This window comes from Panthera tigris, chromosome C1 (assembly GCF_018350195.1).
Source record: "Panthera tigris isolate Pti1 chromosome C1, P.tigris_Pti1_mat1.1, whole genome shotgun sequence".
NCBI lineage: Eukaryota > Metazoa > Chordata > Mammalia > Carnivora > Felidae > Panthera > Panthera tigris.
Genome location: NC_056667.1, coordinates 206,810,394 through 206,835,501, shown reverse-complemented (window position 1 = coordinate 206,835,501; position 25,108 = coordinate 206,810,394). Strand labels below are relative to the sequence as shown.

General features: G+C 39.8%; 1 protein-coding gene across 1 annotated transcript in view; it reads right to left on the bottom strand.

Moving 5' to 3' along the window:
• Positions 1-24,741, bottom strand: part of NYAP2 (neuronal tyrosine-phosphorylated phosphoinositide-3-kinase adaptor 2) — a 252,179-nt gene extending 227,438 nt beyond the window's left edge. The window contains exon 1 of the mRNA XM_042995489.1: positions 24,521-24,741. Coding sequence (XP_042851423.1) covers positions 24,521-24,741 — 221 coding nt within the window. The remainder of the gene's footprint in view (positions 1-24,520) is intronic.
• Between the last annotated feature and the right edge of the window lie 367 nt (positions 24,742-25,108).

Genomic DNA, 25,108 nt, shown 5'->3' with positions numbered 1-25,108 from the left:
CTCTCTCTCTTAGTTTTCAGAACTGTTCTTTGAAGTCAGACATACCTGAGCTCTACCCCTATTATGCCACTCATCTTGTGATCTTGGCAAACTTCCTAGTCTCTAAGACTCAGCCTCTCCATCTGTAAAATGGAACAAATGATAGGCTCTAACTAATGGGAATATCATCTGGATTAAACAGACATAGCATGTTAAAAATACAGAGCATCTGGTCGAAGATAAGCACTAAATCAATGTCAGCTGCTATCGTCATGCCTTTATAATCATGCATACCTTTATTACTTACACGAAGCACATCTTGAAAACTAGCTATCCTAGACTTTCAAAAATTCTCTCAAAGTTCTATTGAAATTTTGTCTTGCATCTGGATCAATAATCCAGCTAGAGAACTCCACAGAAAGTACAGTAGTTCTTCTTCTCTTCCTCCTCCTCCTCCTTCTTCTTCTTCTTCTTCTTCTTCTTCTTCTTCTTCTTCTTCTTCTCCTTCCCCTCTTCCTCCTCCCCCTCTTCCCCCCCTCCTCCTTGTCCTTGTCCTTCTCCTTCTCTTTCTTCTTCTTCTTCTTCTTTTTCTTCTTCTTCTTCTTCTTCTTCTTCTTCTTCTTCTTCTTCTTCTTCGAGAGTATAGTTCTAATTTCTTGATGCTTTCAACTCACATGTTTGGGAAGTGTAGAATACCAGTGAAATTCCCTTTAGAAGAATTGGCCTGGATGGTGACAATTAGGTCAACAAAACCAATGGACAGAATAGCAGGATTTGGAAAACTGGCCCACAAGCTAAATCTGGCACTCTATCTATTTCTGTAAATAAAGTTTTATTGGAGCACTATAATGCTCATGGTTTAAGTACTGTCAAGGTACTTTTATGCTACAATAGCAAAGTTGACTAGTTGCCACAGAGAGTTTATGGTCCACAAAACCTAAAATAACCACTATCTAAAAATGTTTGCTGACTCATAGACTAAAGGGTACCTGAGGGAAAGTACAGGTAGAGAGAGGAGGATCTTAAGAAACACAGCTGCCAGGGCGCCTGGGTGGCTCGGTTGATTAAGTGTCCGAGTCTTGTTTTTGGCTCAGGTCATGATCTCATGGTTCATGAGTTCAAGTCCTGCATTGGGCTCTGCACTGACAGCATGGAGCCTGCTTGGGATTCTCTCTCTCTGACTCTCTCTCTTCCCCTCCTCCCCCCTCATGCTCGCTCTCTCTCTCTCTCAAAATAAATAAATACACTTAAAAACAAAAAGAAACACAGTTGCCAAATTATATTCAGAACTCCAATATATTGCTTTTCTGAGCTCTATCCTGATACCTATACTGAGAAGAAACTCAATCTAACAGGGAAGAGAGAAGAAGGGGCAACTATGGCTGGGACAAAAGTGATGATTTTAAACTATACATTGTTATGAACTTTGCTTTTTGTCACTTCCCAAGGAAGAAAGGATGCTACATCCCAGCCCAGGGACCTGACCTTTTGTGCAGAATTCAGGTGCTGCACAAAGGTTGAAGAAGGAAAAATCAACCTCTCTTGTTTCTCCACAAGATGCCCCAAAGCCAGAGAGTTAGTTGATCTAAGCAATTAAGAGTTTAAAGTCAGAGAAGGGAGTGGAGAGAGGAAAGCCTGAGTTGTACAGTATGGGGCCAATTAGGAGTTTATAGGTGAGAAAGAGAGTCATTGGTTTCCTGAACGAAATAACCCCTTGGCTATTCTTTTACACACTCCAGCAAAGGTCCAGATTAAAGGTTAGACTCTACTTTTTTTTAAATTTTTTTTAAATCTATTGTGAAAGAGAAAGAGTGAGAGCAGGAAGAAGGGCAGAAAGAGAGGGAGAAAGAAAAATCCCAAATTGTCAGCACAGAACCCAATGTGGGCCTCAAACTCATGAACCCTGAGATCATGAACTGAGCTGAAATGAAGAGGTGGATGCTCAACGGACTGAGCCACTCAGGTGCCCCGCAAGTTGTTAGACTCTTATTTGTTGTAATGCCATTCTGTGCCAGGGTATGGCCATTATTTGGCTCAGTTTTAGCTTTACATATGGAAATCATCATAGAGGATGCATTTAATGTTAGAATAGAATTAGAGAGAGTGCTTTAGAGCAAGTAAGAGTGAACAACCAATGTCACAACAATTGTGAAGACCGGAGAAGGTTTCAAAGAGATGAAACTTGAGATTAGTCTTGAAACAACATAGGGACCCACCCAAGACATAGGGTCATGAATGGTGTGAAATACACAAGTGTGAGCAGAGGCAGAACTTGAGGCGGAAACACTCATCCTTCTCCAATTGTAGAGTAGAGTAGTGGCCCCTCTAGGAATATTGATATTCCATTTAATCCTCACTACAGTCTGGCAAAGTGGGCATTATGATTATGAATTTCATGGATGAGGAAACTAAGAACTTTCAGGATAAATAAATTTGACTAACATTACACAGTTTGATGGAGTGCCATTATTGGTACCTCACTTAACATTGTATAAGAAATAATCACTTTGTTGCCAGTTTCCTAGGTGTTAATTACTGAATAATGATTATCTGGGCAACACTAAAAATTTAGTCTGTCCTTAGCGCTCATTCTCCTTTTTTTGGAGTTTGGTGAAAAGAATCTTAGGGATGAGAGGCAATTTTTTTTTCCCTTCAAAGATCTCTAGCAGGTTTTTGGGCGCCTGGGTGGCTCAGTCAGTTGAGCGTCCGACTTCGGCTTAGGTCATGATCTCGTGGTCTGTGAGTTCGAGCCCCGCGTCGGGCTCTGTGCTGACAGCTCGGAGCCTGGATCCCGCTTCGGATTCTGTGTCTCCCTCTCTCTCTGCCCCTCCCCTGCTCACACTCTGCCTGGCTGTCTCTCTCTCTCACAAATAAACATTAAAAAAAGTTTTAAAAAAAGATCTCTAGCAGGTTTTGAAGCTTTTTAATCCCAAGATTCCACGTTTTATCGCCCAACTGTTTTTTATGTACAATAAGAATCTAAACTAAATGAGATAATTTAGGTCAGTTATAACAGGAAACTAGTCTTGCTTCTCTTTTAAATTCAGCAGCAATTCACTATATGACTTCGGGAAACCCACTTTCCTACTGGATGACATTACATATTAATTTAAATCTGAGGAAAACTGTAAAATAGGGGTTTATTAGCAGCCTATTGCCCTATTCAATTCACATCTCTTTGCCACTTGGGTATCCCCTTGAAAGGGGGATCACTAACCTTTTATTGGGAATGGATATAATAAATCATTCAAAGTAAGGCAAAGTTAACTACTGGTCATATGATTATACTAATATGTTGTCTCTTCATTTGCCTTATAAAGAGTGACCCACCATGGAAGCCAAAAGAATAATTTTATAATTTTGAGATTTATGGCATTGCTTATATCAAAAGAGATATTTTCACAGGGTAAGGTTTAAATTAGCATCCCTTCCTGGAGCACCTGGGTTGCTCAGTTGGTTCATCGTCCAAGTCTTGGTTTCAGCTCAGGTCATGATATCATGGTTCGTGAGTTCAAGCCCCATGTCAGGCTCCCTGCTGCCAGTGCAGAGCCTGCTTGGGATTCTCTCTCTCCCTCTCTCTCTGACCCTTCCCCACTCACTTCTCTCTCTCTCTCTCTCTCTCTCTCTCAATAAATAAATAAGTAAAAACTTTAAAAAATTAGCATCCCCTCAAATTACATTATACTATTAACTTTCTAGTAATTCATGAGTGAGGTTTCATAATATCAATTGATCATTCAATAAATCATTCAAATATACTTACTGAACAACTACAGTTCTAGGTTCTAAGAATGCAGTAATGAATCAGGCCAAGCCCCTGCCCTTGTGTTGTGTATAATTTAGTGCATAAAAGTTAACACTTACTTAGTGCTTGTTGTGATTTCTCTTTTTTTTAACGTTTATTTATTTTCGAGACAGAGAGAGACAGAGCATGAACGGGGGAGGGTCAGAGAGAGGGAGACACAGAATCCGAAACAGGCTCCAGGCTCCAAGCTGTCAGCACAGAGCCCGACGCAGGGCTCGAACCCACGGACCATGAGATCGTGACCTGAGCCGAAGTCGGCCGCTCAACCGACTGAGCCACCCAGGCGCCCCTGTGATTTCTCTTTTAAGCCCTCCACATGGCTGATGTCACTGAGCTTTTTTAAGTAACATCCTAAGCTATAGGTACTATTCTTATCACCACCCCTCTATCCTGGAGACACAGCCCATAAAGTTCCAGTAATTTGTCCACGATCACACAGCCAGAAGAAGTTAGGGACAAGGCGTCCCTTCCAGATGTCCTGGAAGGAAGTCTGATACTGTGGATTACACTGTTAACTGCTACATTGTACTATGGGTTCAGATGAAAATACTAAATAAGTAGAAAAAAGAAAAAAAAAGCCTCCAAGAGGTAAGCATAATATGAAACTAATTTTCCAGAGGACATTAGAATTTTCTTTTGATTTCAGATATCAAGAATTTTTTCTTGACAAACTACCTCTCTTTTTCTTTGTCTCTGTATTTCCCACTGTAATGAATATAAACTCGAGTTTACACTTCAATATTCTTCTCTCTCTCTCTCTCTCACACGTGTGTGCATACACACACATGCATGAACACACAAAAAATTCCACTTTCTCCTGATTTAGTCATCAAAATGAAAATTAGACATTAGTATAACCTGTATATTGAATTAGTCCAGTTTTATTACCAAAAAGTTGCCTATGAAACATTCTTCATTAAAGCGTCTGCTAAAATCTGTTATAATGCAATTCCTATTGTTTGTATAAAATCTAAAGAAATCTCTAAAACCCAAAAATTTAGTTCTGCTTGGATTATTCTCTAAACAACAGGTAGTTTCCATCCCACAACAGGGCAGAAGATGCAAATTCTTTTTTTTTTTCTTTAATTATTTTTTAAATATAATGTATAGTCAAGTTGGCTAACATACAGTGTATACAGTGTGCTCTTGGTTTTGGGAGACAGATTCTCATGATTCATCGTTTACATACAACACCCAGTGCTCATCCCAACAAGTGCCCTCCTCATTGCCCATCACCCATTTCCCTCTCTCCCCCACTCCCCTATCAAGGTGAATTCTTAAATGTGTTGGAAAGAACTCTGCTTAAAAGTCCCTTTTCAAACAGAAACTTGACAATAGAATCCCTCTTCGATTTTCCCCGTCGCGTTAAGTTTGCCATTCCAACTGTGTGTCAAGATTTTAATTGCAGCATGAAATTAACCAGTTATAAAATACTGTTCTTGTGCCCTTGCCTTCTAAAGCAGAAGGCACTAAATAATTTGCTTAATGGCCTCTAACATGAGACCTCAATTTAATAACCAAAGTGCCCTTACTTGTTGGATAAATTCCTGATGAGAAATGCTCTGTGTATAATCCATCAAAACATCAGTGAATGAAGTGCACGCGCATGCACACACACACACACACACACACATATTCACACATATTCACAGATTAAAAAAACCCACTAAAATTGGAGTCAAAGTTCTGATGTGCCAAATTGACTAGTTTGAAATACACCGTCTGGTAGACATGAGTTAGGACAAACGCACCATGTTCCCTGATCCTGTAGCTGAGTTCTGGTGGCTTCATTGACTCCATAGCAAGAAGGACATGGCCACTCCATTGACATCAACTTGCCAGGCACCTGATATGTTTCTGTCTCCTTTTTTTTTTTAAGTTTATTTATTTATTTTGAGAGAGAGAGAGAAAGAGAGACAGAAACAGAGACAGAGACAGAGAGAGACAGAGAGAGAGAGAGAGAGAGCGTACAATCAGGGGAGGGACTGAGAAAGAAAATCCCAAGCAAACTCCACACCATCAGCACAGAGCCCTGTGTGGGACTGAAACCCATGAATCATGAGATCATGACCTCAGCCAAAACCAAGAGCCCAAAGCTTTAACCAACGGAGCCACCCAGGTGCCTCCTGTTTTTGTCTCCTTTTTATGAAAACTTTCTCCCTTAATAATAACCTGATACCTAGGGGGCACCTGGGTGGCTCAGTCTGTTAAGCCTCTGACTTCACCTCAGGTGGTGATCTCACGGTTTGTGAGTTCAAGCCCCACCTCAGGCTCTCTGCTGTCAGCACGGAGCCCACTTCAAACACTCTGTTCCCCTCTATCTCTGCCCCCATCTCCCCCGCTCGTGCACTCTCTCTCTCTCAAAAATAAACATTAAAAAATCAAAACCAAAACAACACCCTGATTTCTATTGTTGAAGTTGCCATGCCAAAAGTTTGGTTTTATAAAAGCGATGTTATTGTAGTAATTAAGTGCCAGTTCGAACATGCAACTTTTAGTGTGATAGACATAGCTTTAAATTATTTTTGGCTTACTTTATTAAAAACTGCAAGGATTCTTTTAATGGTTACTTCTAACAACCATTTTTGCAAACATAGAAATTCAGAGACTAGATAAGAAGGAAACAAAGTCTGGCATTTTAGTGACCTGGCTAAAATTTCCTTAACCTCTACTCTCTTTTTTCATTTTAATCCTTACTTTATGTCTAATTTACTTCCATTTAATGCTTTGGTTTTAAGAAGACCATGTCCTGGCCACATCTAAATATATGCAAAATAAATATCATAATTGCATTGCTGGTCAATGCAATTATTTATATTTACCTGTCTATAAAAGTCAAACCTAAGGGCTCTAGAATTCCCTCAGACTGTATGGGCACCTGGGGGGTGCAGTCAGTTAAGTTTCTGGCTCCAGCTTATAACCTTGCTGTTTGTGAGTTCAAGCCCCGCGTCGGGTTCTGTGCTGACGGCCCGGAGCCACTTTGGACTCTGTGTCTCCCTCTCTCTCTGCCCCTCCCCAGCTAACCCTCTGCCTCTCTCTCAAAAAATAAATAAACATTAATTTTTTTTTCAAACTAGTATTCCCTCAAATTATAATTTCCTCTTTTTTGCCTGATTTTATATTTGTTTTATGTTTTAAGTAAAATAAGAGGATAGCATCACTCTAGTTCTCAAAGGTCATTGTTCAAAAATTAAAAAAAAAAAAAAACTTCTCCACTAATTTATAAACCGTGTACAACAGAACATAGATACTGCCTACAGTATATATAAGTGTGGTTATTTGCTTTGCCTAGAAATGATGATTAAGGTTTGCAATAATACCAAACTGAGGCTGGGAACGTTTGGAGAAAGTGTACAAATGGGATGTTTGATTAATCTGAAGTACTGATACTTGAGAAGAAAAACAATTTGATGAAAACTTTAATTAATCTGTTGTCTCGCTCTCATTTTTAATACAAAACAACATTTCCTTCGTTCGCTTCTTCGGTCTATCCGAATGGATTTGAAAGGGGTGAGGGAAACTCTCTCTCTCCAAAGTTTGGACGTGAATGCCAAGGAAAGTGGAGCTAAGTATTGTTTTGAGATGTATCAGGTCTGATCTGCCATGCCCGGATTTGATCGCTCAAGGTATTGAAAGTGGTGATGTGTCTGCTACATATGATTTCTTGCCTGAACAGGTCCCAGAATACGCTGCATTCTTATCAGGAACTCACAAGTCCCCCTAGTTGGCAGGGGAAGACCACTCTGTCGCATCAGGTGGCTCGTTTGGGGCGTGTTCATCGCAGTGGGGTTTCGTTCCATGTCAATGAGGTAATACAACATGCATGCGTTATCGAAGCACACCATTAAAAAACAAACATGCATCCATTTGTCTAGGAGAAGATCAGGCCACGGAAGGAAGGATTTTTCTGGTCCTCCGCATGGTCACCGAGGCCCGTCCCCACCCCAGCCCCAAATCACCTTCCAAGAGAGTTCATACAGGTCATCAAAACTGAGCAGAGTTTCTCATTCAACTCTGGGGTGACAGAGGTCGTTCTGTTTTCGTGTTAACTAAATCACAGTCCGTCTCAAACCAAGATTGCCAATTGTGTTAAATTAAAGAGAGAGGTACTTTGCTGAAGGCAACTTACAAAGGGGACTGTGTAAAGCTGGCTTCTCTTTAGAATTCTAAGTCACATTGAAATGGAAAGGCTTGGGCAGATAGGGTCACTGCATTAATGACAAATCCACATGCGACACTCCTTCCTAAAACCCAATACCATGCTAATCTTTCATTCCTCCGCTTTAATGCAATCCTACAACAGCTCAGGCTTAGTATTTCCACCTCGTTTCAAAATGCTCTCTTACATGCACGCCATCTCCTCGGAGACTTTTAATCTTGTAAGAGATGCTGGAATACTCTCCCTTCCACTACAAGTTCAAAAGCAGGTGCTTTCGTTTTCAGGCTGTATATGAAGCCAATGGAATAATCATGTGGCGTCGACCCCGACCAAAGAATCTCACAAGGACACCTTATATTGTGCCTTTAAAAAGTATCTCTGTATAATAATGAATGCTTCTGATAGCGAGCCATGGGGAAAGATATTAGTCATGGTAGCTATCATTGAGTAGTATCATTGAGTTCATGGGTGGAAACCAGACTAAGATGCTGTAATTAAAATCTTCACGGAAGTATTTAGTGACTCTGTTTTCCCTTCCCTTTTATCCTCCTTGTCTTGAGCCTGTTCTCCCGTGATGGATATCTCTGTGCACCACTAATGCTCTCATCTGACTTTGCGAACGCTGTATTGACTATACTTTTCCGGTTGTATTTTTAGCTGACACTTTGGGCAATGGGGTTTAGTTGGATTACCCCCCGTCAGTTTATTTTTGGTAGATTGGTTTGTCGTGTTGCTGTCTATCGCTGACCTCTCTTCCTATCTATCCTTTTTCACTACAGATGGTGGTGTTCATTCAGACAGACATCATCCTTCTCCTTCACCTGTTTGGTCTAGTCTAACCCTGTGAAGGAAATTGCATCATGAGTCAGGAGAAATTCAGCACGGCATGTATTATTGGTATTGTGATTTGAGTGGCAACCGACCAACACTTAGGGAACAATTTATCTACCTGAATTGGACTAGACATCACTAATGCACATGGCAGATTGATTGTACAGCTTTAGTGGACGTATTCTTTATTAATGAGATTCAGCATGATTTGCTAAAAAGGCTTTTACTGGGCAGTCATTTTGTGTCCCCTCCCCCATCTCTCTTTAGCCTATTTAATCTTGTTGAACCTTGCACTATGTTTTGAGACTGTGTTTTTCCTCTCTACTTTTATTTGAAATACCAAGGCTTTTAAATAATTGTGCACAAACTGAACAGAGTGCACACACACACACACAAGCCAGATTGTAATCAAAATATATTATAAAACATACGCACTAAGGAAATAAATCAAAATCCTAAGAAGTTACTAAGAAGAAATAAAAGTAAAATTATATGAAAAAAAATTTTTCTGTGAATAAATTTTGATATTTCGAAGAACTCATTTCTACAAATGAATGTGTCTGTACTAACATGGGCTTTAAAGCACATGGAATTTCTTTCTAAATAAAATATATTTGTATTGATCTGCTAAGAGTTGAGAGCTGCTGAGATCTTGGGACTTCAAATAGAGTTCGGTAACAATCTAGAGAAAAGTCACAAACTACACATCTCTTAACTTTTTGTTTCAGCATCCAGAGGCCAGTAGGCCTAAGAGAATAATTTACATTAATTGCAATGAGTTTTCTCTAAAACACTTTAGAGGCAACCTAAGGGTAAATTATTTCAGATTCTAGCGTTACCATGATCAAACTTCCCTTGCTATACAATTTCAGACCTGGTATGGAAGGAGGGAAAAAGAAGAAACTACCCCCTTTCTCCTGAGAGCTGAGTCTACATGTACTCTGAGCACGATAGAAATATCCCATTATTTTTTTTTTCCATTACTGTTTATTTTTTTTATCACGAAATGACATCTCTCCCCAAAATAAAATAAACTACCAGCTGCTGAAAAAAATCTCCTTAAAAATGATCTATAAAATAACTTGTTTTACAAGTCATTTCCAGTCCTGTGTGTCATTTCTCCCCCAAACAAATACTATTTCAGTTGTGTACTAGAAAGGGCATTTTAAAAATTATACGTGACAATGTAACAGCAAGCATCCTAGGGGGTTGGGAATCCCTCCAGGAAAAATCTTAAAGGCTAAAGTTTCTCCATGTAATTCTGGTCCTCTTCAAAAAGAGCTGGAGAGATCAGAGTTACAATTACTACAACAAGTAGCTTGAAAGAATTTCTCTCTGAAAAGGGCAGTTAAGCGCTATTGTTGAGCTAACCTTCCTGAATCCTCAAACCAAAGTGAAGTTGAAACCTTTTAGCAGCATTTACATCCTATGTTGAAAGTCACATTGCTCTCCAGGCAAGAAATCAAACCACTGAGCATATTGCTCTAAACAAAACAAAACAAAACAACAACAACAACAAAAAAGCAAAAAGCAAAAAACAACAAGCAAAAAACAATAAAAAAAAACCTACCACATTTAAGATTGTAACTCTTGCAGATATCAAGTAGTTGTCGTTTTATCTTCATGATTCATTATTTCCTTCTCTATTTGTCTTTAACCTAAAAGTTATGGCGGTTTCACAGAAAGTATACATTTCCATGAAAAGAGTAAAAACGTAGCAGCTCATATGCCAAGAGGAAAAACTTTGAGGGTACTGCCCTGAAAATACCTGGAAATTCAAGAGCGAATTACATTTTAAAAAATTACATGCAAGACCCGTTTATTTACTATTCCTTTGGGAAATCCACTGTCAGCACACCAAGTGAGTTCGATGTGATTTGATTTACAAATGTTTCAAAACCTACTATGCACAAGGGACAGTTTCTCTGCTCTTAGAAGCCAATTTAATAATTAAAACTAAAACTACCAATTAGTGCAACCTTTGGAATCTATTTGTATGCCCAAATTCTTTCAGCGCTCATGTAACTTTAACGATTTTAGAAGAAACAACAAAAATGTGTGCACATCAAGAAGATGAAACAGAATGATCAAGTAAGAAATTCACATGGGGGTGGGTACACGTGCCATGTACAAATGCTCAAAGCAAACAGCCCTGTTTCTTTCCCTGTGTTGGTTTCCACCCTAAATGGAGGCAGCACCTTCTTGGAGGTGGCGCCATTTGTCATTTTTAACGTAACCACAATATGGGATGGAGATAAAGGTGATAATGATGACAGTAAAAGCAGTAATAGTGGTAATAGTACCAATTCTACCAATAATCGCGGTTACCAATTCTAAGCGGCAGCGATGTGTTCTCTATTCCACCAGTTGCTTCCTGTATGTTGTTCTCTTTATTTCTGTTAACGATGCAACAGAATGAATATTGTTACTTCCAATTACCAAACGAGTAAACTTAACTGTAAAGATTAAAGGACTTTTTGGAGCACTTGGGTGGCTCTGTCAGTTAGGTGTCCGACTTCAGCTCAGGTCGTGATCTCCTGGTTTATGAGTTCGAGCCCCGCGTTGGACTCTGTGCTGACAAGTCAGAACCTGGAGCCTGCTTCGGATTCTGTCTCCCTCTCTCTCAGCCCCTCCCCCACTCACACTCTCTCTGTCTCTCTCCCATTCTCTCTCTCTCTCAAAAATAAATAAAACATTTAAAAAAAATAATCAAGAGACGTTTTAATGGGTCTCGCTAAAGCTAGAAAACAAGTTACTCATCTCATCTTTGTCTAGGTGCTAGGATTTTCCCACTACTTGATTGTGTTTCCTTACACCCACGCACACTGTTAGTCCAAATCTTCTGTTTACAATGGGTTAATCATCTACTGGTTTATTGTCATACCTAAGAACAGAAAAGGTGCCCAATGCCCATCAATTAACAATCTGATTATCTACATCTCCATCATTGTAAAAAGGTCGGAAATGAACATGACCAGCACTAATAACTGAATCAACCCATCGTCGAGGCATTTTTCTTCTTCTCAGAAATGTCAGGTTTTTGGCGGGTCTACACCTACCTGCCTTTTGTCTCACGTCTCAGATTACAGGACCAGGCTTTTATTTCTGCCCTAAACTGGAGGGCGTGTGAGAATATGGATCATGTAGCTCTCAGAATCAAGATTACTAACTCCACTAACTCTGCACAATGCAGAGACCTCCAGGCAATTGTTCATTCGCTGTGATTAACCTACAAAGCTCGCTCTCCTCTGAATAAACACTTAAAAAAAAAATCTGTCCTCAGCCTTAAATGTGCATGTGTCTGTATAACTTTGAGAGTTTTATAAAAGTATTTCAAATTTCTCTAAAATGATTCAGTCTCCCGCCTACAAACGATCAAAACTGAGACATCAATTCTTACCAAAATTAACAGGGCGTGGGTGGCTCAGTAGGTTAAGAGTCCAACTCTTGGTTTCTGCACAGGTCATGATCTCACGGTCTGTGGGATTGAGCCCCATGTCAGGCTCTGTGCTAGGATTCTCTCTCTCCCTCTCTCTCTCTCCCCCTCCCGTGTGCATATGCTCTCAGCTGGCTCTCTCTCTCTCAAAATACATAAACATTTCCAAAAACAAAAACAAAAAGCAAAAAACCCCACAAAAATCAACAAATCATTGGAAGGCTAATAAACATATCAAACTTCGTATATTCAAAATCTTTCTCACCAAAACCCTCTGCCTGCTGTCCTTCCATCCTAGTTAGTGAAAATGCCAGGATTTCACCTTGGTCTCAACTCCATATTGAATCTGTCACCAACTTCCATCAACTCTACCTTCAAAAATGTATCTCGACTTCCCCCACACCTCCCCCTGTCCACGGACTCAGGTCCGCACCAGCATTTTCCCTCCTCACAATTGTTTTTATAGCCTCCCAACTGATGTTGGCACTTCTAGCCCTGCTTCTCCACAGAGGAGGCGGCATGACCTTCCATTTAATCATAGCAGTCAGATGTGGCATATTCTGCGTCTCAAAACTCTACGATTTCCCATCTCATCTCATCTGAGTCAAAGCCAAAGTCCCGACAGTGTCCTGTCATGATCCAACCCCATTCCTCATTTGCCCCATTCTGGTCACACTGACCTCTGGTAGGTTCCTCAAACGTACCAGACAGGTGCCCACCTAAGATAGCTTCTCGGGAGGTTTCTTAATCCCAAAAACGTGTCACCCTGGAGATCGGTGCAGCTTTTTCCACTCAAATGTGACATGCTCAGTGAGCTTTTCCCTGACCGATCTATGTAAGATTGCCTTCTCCCCATACCTCTGAGCTCCAATGCTCTGATTTAGTTTTCTTCATACAACTCATCCCATTTTAACTTACTCTATACTTTACTTGCTTATTGTCTGTCTCCCTCATCCCACTCCCCCGAGATTGTAAATCCCACAAAGGCAAACAGTTTTACTATTTTGTTTGCTGCTTTATCCCAAGCCCCTAGAACAGCCCCTGCCGTGAAATAGATGTTCACTAAATGCTCACTGAAACATTTCATAGAGAAACAAAATAGCGAGGAAACACACATAAACATCAGCCTAATAGGATATTAAAACGTCTCCTTAGTAACGTTCTTCATTGCTGAACAACTTCATTTCTTATTCAAACATCAGGTTAGCCTGAGTGGTATACTTAGCCTTGAATCAAAGACTAAAATGCATTTTGCTAATTAAAATAATGGAGTTTAAATGCTGGTCTTTTTATTTTTAAAGCATCTTCCTCGTATAGCTTACTGAAAGTGCTTTCCTAAAAAAAAAAAAAGTTTGTATCTTTTTTTTTTCCTCTGCTTCCTGGCAAGCTAGTAATATTCACATTGTAGTATGGACATGAATATTGTCATGCATTTCCAAATATGAGTGTTATTGAAAACACTTTTTAACTAGTGGCATGTGGCTTGAGCAAAGATTCATCTTGGGAGGGGGCTTGATTTTCCTTCCATCAGTTCATGATTAAACTTAATTTCAAGGCGATCTATAAATTTATAATGATGACGTTTCTTTCAGGCTAAATCCACGTTGGACAGAGCCTAGGAGCTATTTTATTAGTATGTGCAGTCTCTAGCAGTTTCATTTGCTACATTAGACAGGTTCTCTATGCCATGTTGCATTTTTAGTAGCTAAAAAATCCTCTGACTCATAATTCCTTTCCCTTATCTGGGTTTTTGAACATTTTACAAAGGCCACGTTTAGTTAAAGATTGAGAATATCCTCCGAGAGCCTGAAGAGTATAAAAAACAGCCCTGGGCTGAAAGCTGTTGCCTAATTAATCTATAACCATCTCTAAATATTTAACACTACTTCTAAAAGAAAAATTACCTTACGTTTTCCAATGGGTTTCTTTTCAGTCACTCAGGATGCCATAATTTTGGAGGTTTGGGAGGTCTACTCTTTGCTGCAATTTCCTCAGCATTAAAAGAGCTTAATCCTCATGCTGACCGACTGGTCCAGATGGGGTTATATTCTGAAAGCCCCTCCTCTTGCCAACCAACATCTGTGTATTTATTTCAGATATGGAACAGACACTGAGATCTCTAAAAGGTAAAGTCAGTGCTTGGTCCAGACTATAATGAAAGTCGAAATAACCACAAGTCAAAATAGCTCTCAAGAAGGTACGTGAGAAAGAGAAGGAAGTTTATCTTAAATGAGCCATAAAGGGCCCCCTCTCCAGATGGCTTCTAATCTGTCTTGGCAGGTGACTGGAGAAAAACCTAAAATCATCCTTATTACCAATATCGATGCAGTGTATGTTGTAAATAGATAAATGCTAGCGTTTGCCTTAATCATCTCAGGACTGTGGTGACCCTTCCTGACAATGGAAGACACCACTTTGACTTGCAAAATGAATAGGCATAATGGCCAGAATGGACCAATGTGATGTCCTTAGGCTAAGCAGGGAAAGCTAATATTCATGAGCATAAGTGGTGTCCCTGGATATATGCTCATTAATATTAACTTTCCCCACCAGCACTGAGAAAAAAAAGTGGAACACTTTCAATAAATCAATTTATTTAGGATCAGCCCTTGTAGATTTGGCTTCTGGCTCAATAAAAAGCAATCAGTGAGGGAAGGACAAGGTGAATTATTGAATTCTGTCTTCTAATTGTATGACTCTCTGAATAGAAACTTCCCCATACATTTGGAGTCGTAACCAAAATGACTTCCAGACCTGGGTATCTTGTTTATCTTCGGAAAAAGAGAAAAGAAAATCTGGCTGCATAATTTTAACCTGAAAACAAGCAAAGCAGCTTGAGGTCCCCCTGAAATGATTAATAGAAAAGTGATTGGAATTAATCACAAACACAAGAGGAAGCTGAAATTAGAGAGAGGGTTATTAAGACACTGTCTGCCTGTTTAATCTCACCCCCTTATCAACACATTAACCTTGTTTTCTCTGCCTGAGCACTGAGTCCTACAGCAAAATTAGGTCAGAAATTCACATCAGATCAGATCAGCTGATTCATTCCAGCAAAACCCTGACATGCTGCAGATTTGAGTTTCATTCTAGATAGGATTATGGCTGAGGGCTTTTTGAGTTTGCTTCCTAGGCTCCAAGCATAGCAGCTTTAGCTAATTGTAGACTATTTCTCTACCAGCTATAGAGGATTTCTAAAGATTTTAAGACTAGCTGTGGAGTATTTTTGAAAGTTGACACAGTTATGTTTCCGAAGCCTGGTTCATTTCACTGTCCTCACTCACCTGAGCAAAGGTGTTTCCACATCTGTTTTGATACACAAATAGGGCATTTCGTTTTTCTACATGCCCCCAATTAAAGCAAACCCAATGAGATTCTCTATTCGTGACCAAAGTGGGTATTCCTGAGGCACTGGATGGATAGATCGCTGGCTAAAATGCACGTCAGTAAATGCTCTCTCTTCCCATAAAGTCTTCAGCCACAAATCATGAGTATGATTTCAGAGAAGCCATAACTATCTAAAGAGGATTTATGTAGCTGTTAACATTCCTCTCTTAAGAGTTCTCTGGGTGATTATGTCTTTGGGTCATTATTTAAAATATTTACCAATTCAAAACTTTGGTATTAGAACAATTTGCTTTTTAGGGAACAATGTTTTTGAAAAAGAAAAGCCAATCTTTTCTTCATTTTTATTTTTACTTTTTTTTCCCCTCTATGGTCTAAAAGGATCTTTAGCTGTTCTTTGTTTCTCTCTGACTAACAGAAATACTGAAACCTTCAAATATAAATAACTTCCAAGTATACATACTAATGTAGAATTGCATGTATTTTTTTAAGGAGCCGTAAGTAATCTAATTCCATTTCTGACTGTCACTTTTAAAGAGGAAATATAACCTCATATAGATCCCTTGAGGGCATCCACAGGGAACAGAGATGTTCCTAATCAGCCTAAGTAGTCCTTTGTGACAGAACCACTTTCCTCTAGTTGAGAGCTGTCTTCCAGACTTGCAATGTTTGGGAGAATTTCACTAATGTAACATTTGTTTCATTAGGAAAAAAAAAAATCCAACCCCTTCCTATAATAGAAAACATACTCAGAAAAACATGTAGTGGTAACATTTTTTTTAACTGAAGGGATATTTCCTATATTGTTTTCAAAAGACTGTGGCTAATAGTCAAATGAGACAGTGTAGGGACAAGTTCCATAATCCAGAAGGAAAAATTCACTTAAAAGGAAGCTTCAAATCTCAATGTACTTTTGGTACACCGGATACTCATTTTGACTGTCCCTCCTCCTCAATGGATAGCCTTACCTGATGTCCGAAACAAGGTGTTACTTATACACAGCGAACCTCTAAAACAGGTCTTATGTTCACAGGTGCACACAGGTACAGCCTCACAAGTCGTCTGTGGCCACATCCTGTTCTTGGTCAGTTGCCTCCTTTTTTTTATTTTTTATTTTTTTAATGTTTATGTATTTTTGAGAGAGAGAGAGAGTGAGCGCAAGTGGGGGTGGGGCAGAGAGAGGGGGAGACACAGAATCCGAAGCAGGCTCCAGGCTCTGAGCTGGCACCACAGAGCCCATGAGGCTCGAACTCACGGACTGTGAGATTGTGACCTGAGCCGAAGTTGGACGCTTAACCGACTGAGCCACCCAGGCGCCCCTAAGTTGCTTCCTTCTTAATGTCTGTATCCTGTGCTGCATCAGTGGTCCAACATAACTTCATTCCTGTCTCTTAAATATCCCTTTTCGCCCCCACCTATGACAAACTGGAGTTTTATAACCCACCTCAAGTGAGCTCACTCATCTGAAGCTATAGGTTTTGAGTGTTTGTTTTCTTCCAGGCTTTTTAATAAAAAGTAAGTCTCATTTAACAGTGCCTGAACAAAACCATTAGGATTTAAAATAGCAGAAATGATGAGCCACTGAAATCATTTTTTTTCATTCTCCATGCACTTTTCTCCTTTAAGTCATTCTCTCCCTTTCTTTCTCATCAAATGTTATTCAGGGCTGTTAAAGGAAGCACTGAAAACATCACTTTTTATTTATTTAGAAGTTTTCACCCAAAAGCCTTGACAGTAAAAGCTCATGTGAGAAATGGCAGTGAAGGCACAAGAAAGTTAGTAGTGACAAGGGGCTCGAGTTAGTTTAAAAATATGGAATTGGGGGGCACCTGGGTGTCTCAGTCGGTTAAGCATCTGGCTCATGATTTCAGCTCAGGTCATGATCTCAGAGTTTGTGAGATCGAGCCCTGCATCGGGCTTTGTGCTGACAATGCAGAACCTGCCTGGGATTCTCTCTCTTCCTCTCTCTCTCTGCCTCTCCCCTGTTCATATTCACATACTCTCTCTCTTTCAAAATAAATAAATAAAACTAAAAAAATATATATGGCATTGGGCTCAGAGAGCCTAAATGATGTGCAACACTGAGAAAGGGGTGAGGAGATTCTTTTTCTAAGAGCTCAGTGTTTTAAGCCTCCCAGCTTCAACACAAAAGGCATTTCGGCACATATGTGATCCAGAAGGTCAATCATATGAAATCCTATTTCCATTTTTTAAGCAATCCTTGGCAGTCTGCACATTTCTGAAATTGCAACTGGCATATTTCACAGAGAATTATCATCAATGCCTTTTCAAGGTCAAACATGCCCCATCTTTAGATTTTCAGCCTTTCGATCTCATGTATGAAACCATTGCATATATTTAAGAAGGCATTCAGCAGACATGTTAAAGAATTTTAATTGATTAAACTGTGTTCATTAATGTCATGTAGAATTTTCTTAACAGTTGGGCTAAATTACATGTTAGAAATATTAAAATGTGTGTTAAAGATAGATGTGAGTATTCTGCCTCCGTTGCCAACGCGGAAACCCCAGCACGCTTGTGTGACCAGAATCTTGCCACGGAGTTTTCAAAAATATGAAACATGTATTTTCTATTAAGAAAGTTGAAGTAATTCCAAAAATGTATTATAAGAAGAAAATAAAAGATTATTATGTTTTAAATTGTCAGAATCTCAGAGCACCTGGGTGGCTCATGGGGTTGAGTGTTGGACTTCGGTTCAGGTCATGATCTCACGGTTTGTGAATTCAAGCCCCACATCAGGTCCTGCACTGACAGCTCGGAACCTGGAGCCTTCTCCCGGTTCTGTGTCTCCCTCTCTCTCTGCCCCCTCCCTGCTTGTGCTCTCTCTCAAAACTAAATAAACCTTAAAAAAATTGTTTAAATAAAAAAAATTGTCAGGATTTCAAAATACTGGTCACTATATAAGCAAAATCAAGTTGCATTTGGATATTATAATGGATACTGAGATGGGCTAACGTAAGATACCCACAGCCAGCCCTGGCACAGTCACATGGAGGCCTTTGGTCTCCTCCTTTTGTCCAGTCACCATGCGTTTGACTGCTTTGACATTTCTCTCTCAGACCCCATCCCCCAACAACATCCAGAGACTTCTGTGTCTCCCTGTTGTACATGGGCCATGCTTTGGGAAAAGAAAGACATCGAAAGTCTCAATGATTTAGGAGGCTTTGCTAGTGTTTTGTTCTTCCCAAAGATATTCATACTTTAAATCAGGATTCCAGAACCTCTTCAAATCGTACCACGCGAACAGCTGTGGAAATTGTGGAAGTAACACAATGGTGTTGGGATAGGATGAACCGGGTCCAGGGCCTTGTGTTGCAGAGTTAGTCATTCATTCAGGCTCATTCAGCCATCTGTACCCTGGGCCATCCCTTTTCCTACGATGGCTGAGCAGTCTGTGCTTTTTCCCAAGATGACTTACATCCCAACCCTTCCCACCTACTCAAGGACATAATCACAGTCATTTTTCCTTCCTGTGTCTAAGCCATTAACATTTCCCTTTCTATTGTAATCGTTCATATCAGCATTTTAAATAAGCTAGTTTTCTCTCTTCTTAAAGGAAAAGAAAAAGAAACATGAAGTACCATAGACCCCCACCTCCCACTACAATTACTCACCGTATTTTGTGATTTCTTTAGCCTCAAAACCCTCAAAAGAGTTCTCTATATTCTGCTTTTGTTCCATTCTTCCTATGTCTCATGAGGTTTTGTCCCCAGCCTTTCACCAGAACTGTTCTTGTCAACAACACCAGTGTGGTAAGGGGCTTCAATTCTCAGGTCTCAACATAGTTGATCCATCAGTAAAATCTCCTCCTTCTCCTTCTCTTGCTGCTGCTTCTTCTTCTTCTTCTTCTTCTTCTTCTTCTTCTGGTATGCCCTATGACCAGCACAGAGCCCAATACAGGGCTTGAGCTCATCACCCTGAGTTCAAGACCTGAGCTGATTTCAAGAGTCGAATGTTTAACCAACTGAACCACCCAGGCACCCAAAAATCTCTCTTCTTTGATCACTTCTGTCACTTCACTCCAAGACATCACCCTCCTACATGGTTCTCCCCCTCTCTCACGGCTGTTCTTCCTGGATTCAACTACTGTCCCTACCATGGAGGCAGACAGGCATACCAGGGAACAGTCCTGGGTGCTTCTCCCATCTCTCTCTATTCTTATTTTTATTTAAAAAAAGTTTAAGTTTATTTATTTATCTTGATAGAGAGGGAGAGAGAGAGAGCAGGGGAGGGGCTCAGAGAGGGAAAGAGAGAGAGAGAGAGAGAGAGAGAGAGAGAGAGTCCCAAGCAGGCTCCATGCTGTCAACACAGAGCCCAATATAGGGCTCAGACCCATGAACCGTGAGATCATGACCTGAGCTGAAACCAAGAGTTGGATGCTTAACCAACTGAGCCACCCAGGCACCCCTCCCTCTCTAATTTTAGATTCTAGGTATACTCAACCAGGCTCATGCTTTCAAGTCTATAGACTATGAGGACCCTCATATTTGTGTCTCTAGCTTTGATCTTACCATAAATCCTGGATCAACTGCCTATCCAGCATTCTCCACTTGGACATCCAAAAAGGCTCACAAAACTGGGGCGCCACAGCTGATCTTTTATTCCTCTAACAGTTAACTCAAACTTCTTCTCTAGTCTTTGCCATTTCGTTAAATGAAAACATCATTTTTCTCATGTTTCAGGCAAAAGACAAAGAAAAACACACACACAAGCACACGCACACACACAAAACAATAGCAAAACAAATGGAAAGCCATCTTCGGTGTTTTTTCTCTTACTCAACTACTACATCACACCAATTAGAAAATTTTGATGGTGCCATAATTTGATAATTTTTTGCCACCTTTAAATTTAAAAAAAGTTTTTTTAACGTTTATTCATTGTTGAGAGACAGAGACAGAGCGCAAGCAGGAGAGGGGCAGAGAGAGAAGGAGACACAGAATCTGAAGCAGGCTCCAGGCTCTGAGCTGTCAGCACAGAGCCCGATGTGGGGCTCGAACTCACCAACCATGAGATCATGACCTGAGCGGAAGTTGGATGTTTTACTGAATGAGCCACCCAGGCTCCCCAATGCCACCCTTACTATTACCACCCTAGTCCAAACCACCATCATCTCTCACCTGAATTACTGCAAAGGCTTTCTATCTGAACGTCTTACATTTGGTTGTGCCCCATCGGTCTATTCAACACAGGAGCAAGAGTAATCCTGGTAAAATGTTCGGTGAACACAAGTCACACCTCTGATCAAAAATCTCCAACAAATTTTGTTTTCTCCTTCAGAATAAAACACACGAGTTTATAAGGCTCTACATTACCTGATGGCTCACTACCAGTCTAGACTTACATGCCCTAAATCCTTGCCTTGGTCACTGTGTGACTTCTTGTCCTTTTCTTAGAACACATCATACTTCCTATTCCCCCTGCTTAGAATTCTCTTCCTGCCAATAGCCATACACTTCATATCTCTGTCATCATCTCAGGGGCCTTCCCTTGGCTCTGTTTTTTATCTCCTTTGCCTAGCTTTGTTTTACCACCTCTTATAAATATTCATATATATACTTTTTTTTTTTATTTTTTATCTTACTTTTGAGAGAGAGAGACAGAGCATGAGAGGGGAGGAACAGAGAGAGTGGGAGACACAGAATCCGAAGCAGGTTCCAGGCTCTGAGCTGTCAGCCCAGAGCCCGATGCGGGTCTCCAACTCACAGAGTGTGAGATCATGACCTGAGCTGAAGTTGGACGCTTAACCGACTGAGCACCCAGGCGTCCCTATTTATATACACTTATATGTTTAGTGTTGTCTCCTATTCACAGTTTCCTCAGAATGTAGCTTCCTTATAATCAAAAACTTTGTTCTGTTCATTGCCATCTCATCAAAGTCTTGAACATTGCCTGACAATTAGTAAAATTTCAACACATATTTCTCCAATCAACTAATACATTTTAGCAGTAAAGTTTTATTGAACAATGCATTTACATTAGATCCTGTTGTAAGACCTGTATAGAAAAATAGAATGATTCTTCTCATGAAACTTACATTGTAGCTTGGACATCAGCAACCGTGTTGCATATTGCATTCATTGTTTGCTCTTTGCCTTCATTCACCTTGACCTCAGGTGTGAGATGCCCTGAATCAGTGTTATTCCTTATGACGAGGAATATGCCTTATTTCAGGGGGTGGTCAGAATTCAACCTGAACATAAGCCCATTTTGTTAGCGCCTGTAGGTTTGTTTACCTCCAGTTGGCCATTCTCATGCCTACAAAGTTGGTTTATTCTCCCGCTCTATCTGCCCACATCTAGGGAGAAATTCTAAATGGAGTGATATCCAAAATCCCACCTCATTGGGTCAAACTGACAAATCACAAATCTTTGTAATTCTCCCATGAATAACACCAGCTAAACACAACATGATTGATAACTTAACTCCTGTTCTTTGCTCTATTCACAAACAGAGCTAGGCTAAAGTTTTATCTTATGCTGAGAGCATTATGTGGAAATAAAGGTGTCCAGATCATTGGGGACTTTTTTTTTCAATTCAATGTATGATCTAAACTCTCTATACTTATGTGCTTTCTAACTTGATACTAGAAAATATTGACTTATTAATCTAGCAGAGACCAACTCAAATTGCAAATAACTGAATTTCCTCAGCCTCACTTATTATGCAATGACAGAATTTTGCTATGTTGCCACCTACCAAAACCCTGTTCCCATCTCTTTGACTTCAGAGTTCTCTGGAGTCATTGGTTACGTCTCTTTGAACACTTACCAGTAAGCTACTTAAAAATTAAACATCTTCTGTCTTAATATCTTTAGCTAGAACTCTTCTAAATGTTGTTGATGAAACACAGATACAGTGATAAGCACACTTCAGTACCGTAAAATCTAATGAAACTATTCTGCAAATAATTCTATTTATATGGCTATAAAAAAGAATGAACAATTGAGTTTTAATATCAAGATCAGGAAACTTTTCATTTTAGAGGTGAAATTGTTTTAGAAGTCTAGTGGGCCATCCTTTTTTGTTATGAATTTTAGAAAGCTCATTCTCATAAAAGTAAAATGCTCACTTACATACAGAAATCCATCAGAAGTAATTCCCAGGAGAAAAAAAGTTGTCCTATATAAAGGACATTTAACATATCATAGAAGGAAATCTGTGATACCAACTAAAATGGGTAGAAATAAAAAATAACATAGTCCCCAACAAGTATGGACTTAAATATATGCAATTGTGGCAATATTTATCAAGTATGTCATTTTGCAAACATTTATATACATGGTAGTAGCATAGATGTCCATTTTCAAAATGGAAAGATTACATTCTTCCAAAATAATCCTCCATAACATTTATTGTTTTTTCTTTCCAGTTCTCTCTCTCTCTCTCTCTCTCTCTCAAACCTTTTGCATAAAAGTATTTGCCACTAAATGATTAGGGTAGAGCATCCTTACCTAGCTTCATAAATAGTTCATCTCTTTTTTTTTAATGTTTATTTATTTTTGAAGGAAAGAGAGACAGAGAGTGAGCGGGGAAGGGGCAGAGAGAGAGGGAGAGACAGAATCTGAAGAAGGCTCCAGGCTCCGAGGTGTCAGCACAGAGCCTGACACGAGGCTCGAACTCACGAACCATGAGATCATGACCCGAGCTGAAGTCGGACTCAACCGACTGAGCCACCCAGGTGCCCCCATAAATAGTTCATCTTGGGGCGCCTGGGTGGCGCAGTCGGTTGAGCGTCCGACTTCAGCCAGGTCACGATCTCGCGGTCCGTGAGTTCGAGCCCCGCGTCAGGCTCTGGGCTGAGTTTGAGCCCCGCGTCAGGCTCTGGGCTGATGGCTCGGAGCCTGGAGCCTGTTTCCGATTCTGTGTCTCCCTCTCTCTCTGCCCCTCCCCCGTTCATGCTCTGTCTCTCTCTGTCCCAAAAATAAATAAAAAACGTTGAAAAAAAAATTAAAAAAAAAATAGTTCATCTTAAAATAATAATTTCTTGTCCCTAATGTGATAATGTTCACAGAGAGTTTAAGTACAAGTATTAATACCAGATTAGATGAAACATCCACCAACTATTAAAATACCTTAACTATTATTTTTTAGTATTCAGCTAATTGACATGGATTAGTTTTCTAAATTCTGAATCTTTGTACTTAGTAAATAGAACTTATTGAAGAAAGAAGACTTTGTATAACACAATATGCCTCTACCTGTACCCCTGGTACACACACACACACACACACACACACACACACACATGCTGGAAACACTGTAACATTCTTTGGGAAATCAAAGGATGTGTATCCTACTTTGGGTTTCTGCCCCAGGACATTTAGCCTCAATGTGGAAGCCATAATCTGGCACTTATTTGCTTGTAGGGGGTAGGTTTTGCAACATAAAATCATTTTATATCAACGAACCTGGGGCACCTGGCAGTCATCATAAAACTCTGCACTGAGAGCACATAGTGAGGGTTCCTCCTGCCTTCAGAGGCTCATATAACTCTAATTATTGATAAGTCTTTTTATAATCTAAGAAGATGAACTATTATAAGGTATTAAACATAAACAAAGACCATTAAAGGTGCAGATTTTCATCAAACATTGACTATGAAGTGTTTAAGTGTTTCCTTGGGCTTTTATCAAGGGTTGTTAAGTATGAATTTTTTTTTTTAAAGAAAACTGAATTCTTTCCCCATCCCAGCTATACCTCCACATGCACAACACAAAAGCAAATAACTTTTCTTAGCTACGGTGAAAGAACTGAGAGCCGGATGAATTGTGTTTATGTTATAGTTAAGGTGTCAATTTCACTTGGTCTCATCAAGTCTAACTTGGGCAAACCCCTTCTTGACAACATCACAGCCTTGACCAGGTGACAACATCACAGACAGGTGAGAATTCATGGAATTCCTTGTGTATGCAAGACTCAGAATACTTGTGTTTATATTTACCGTTTTATTGCTTCTTCTTGTCTTCGGCGTTTTTCGTTCTTCTCCTTCAAGTAGGCCAGGTTGGTTTCATTTCTCAAGCGGTCATTCTCTCGAGCAATGTCTGATGCATTCTGAATAACCAAGCCATCGTAGGCCTTCATCCCCATGTCCTCGATATATTGGAGAAATGTGTCCAAAGGGTCTACCTCAGGATTAGAACTCATCATCTTGGAGGGGATCATGTAAAAAGGAACACTTCCTGTAGGATAAGAACACATTTTACCTTTATCAAAGGTGAGGAGAAAAAAGCAAAGTGCTGTTTGTTCACCCTAATATCTTCTCAGCCCCAGATTCCAAAGATTATGGTAGAATCTATTCAGAGACAATGTCTCATTAGAAACTACGAACCACCAAGACTATTAGAAGTAAATATTCAATGAATGTTGCCTGAGTAGCAAACATTCCCTGAAACAAAATTAGAACATCAAAGGCCAAATCTCTAGCACTTAAAGGTAACGGGAAGGTTCAAATACAGGGTGCCGAGTTCAATGTTTGGTTTATGTATTTAAAGTCACGATTTTGTTTTTCAAAAATGTGTTCTTATATCAT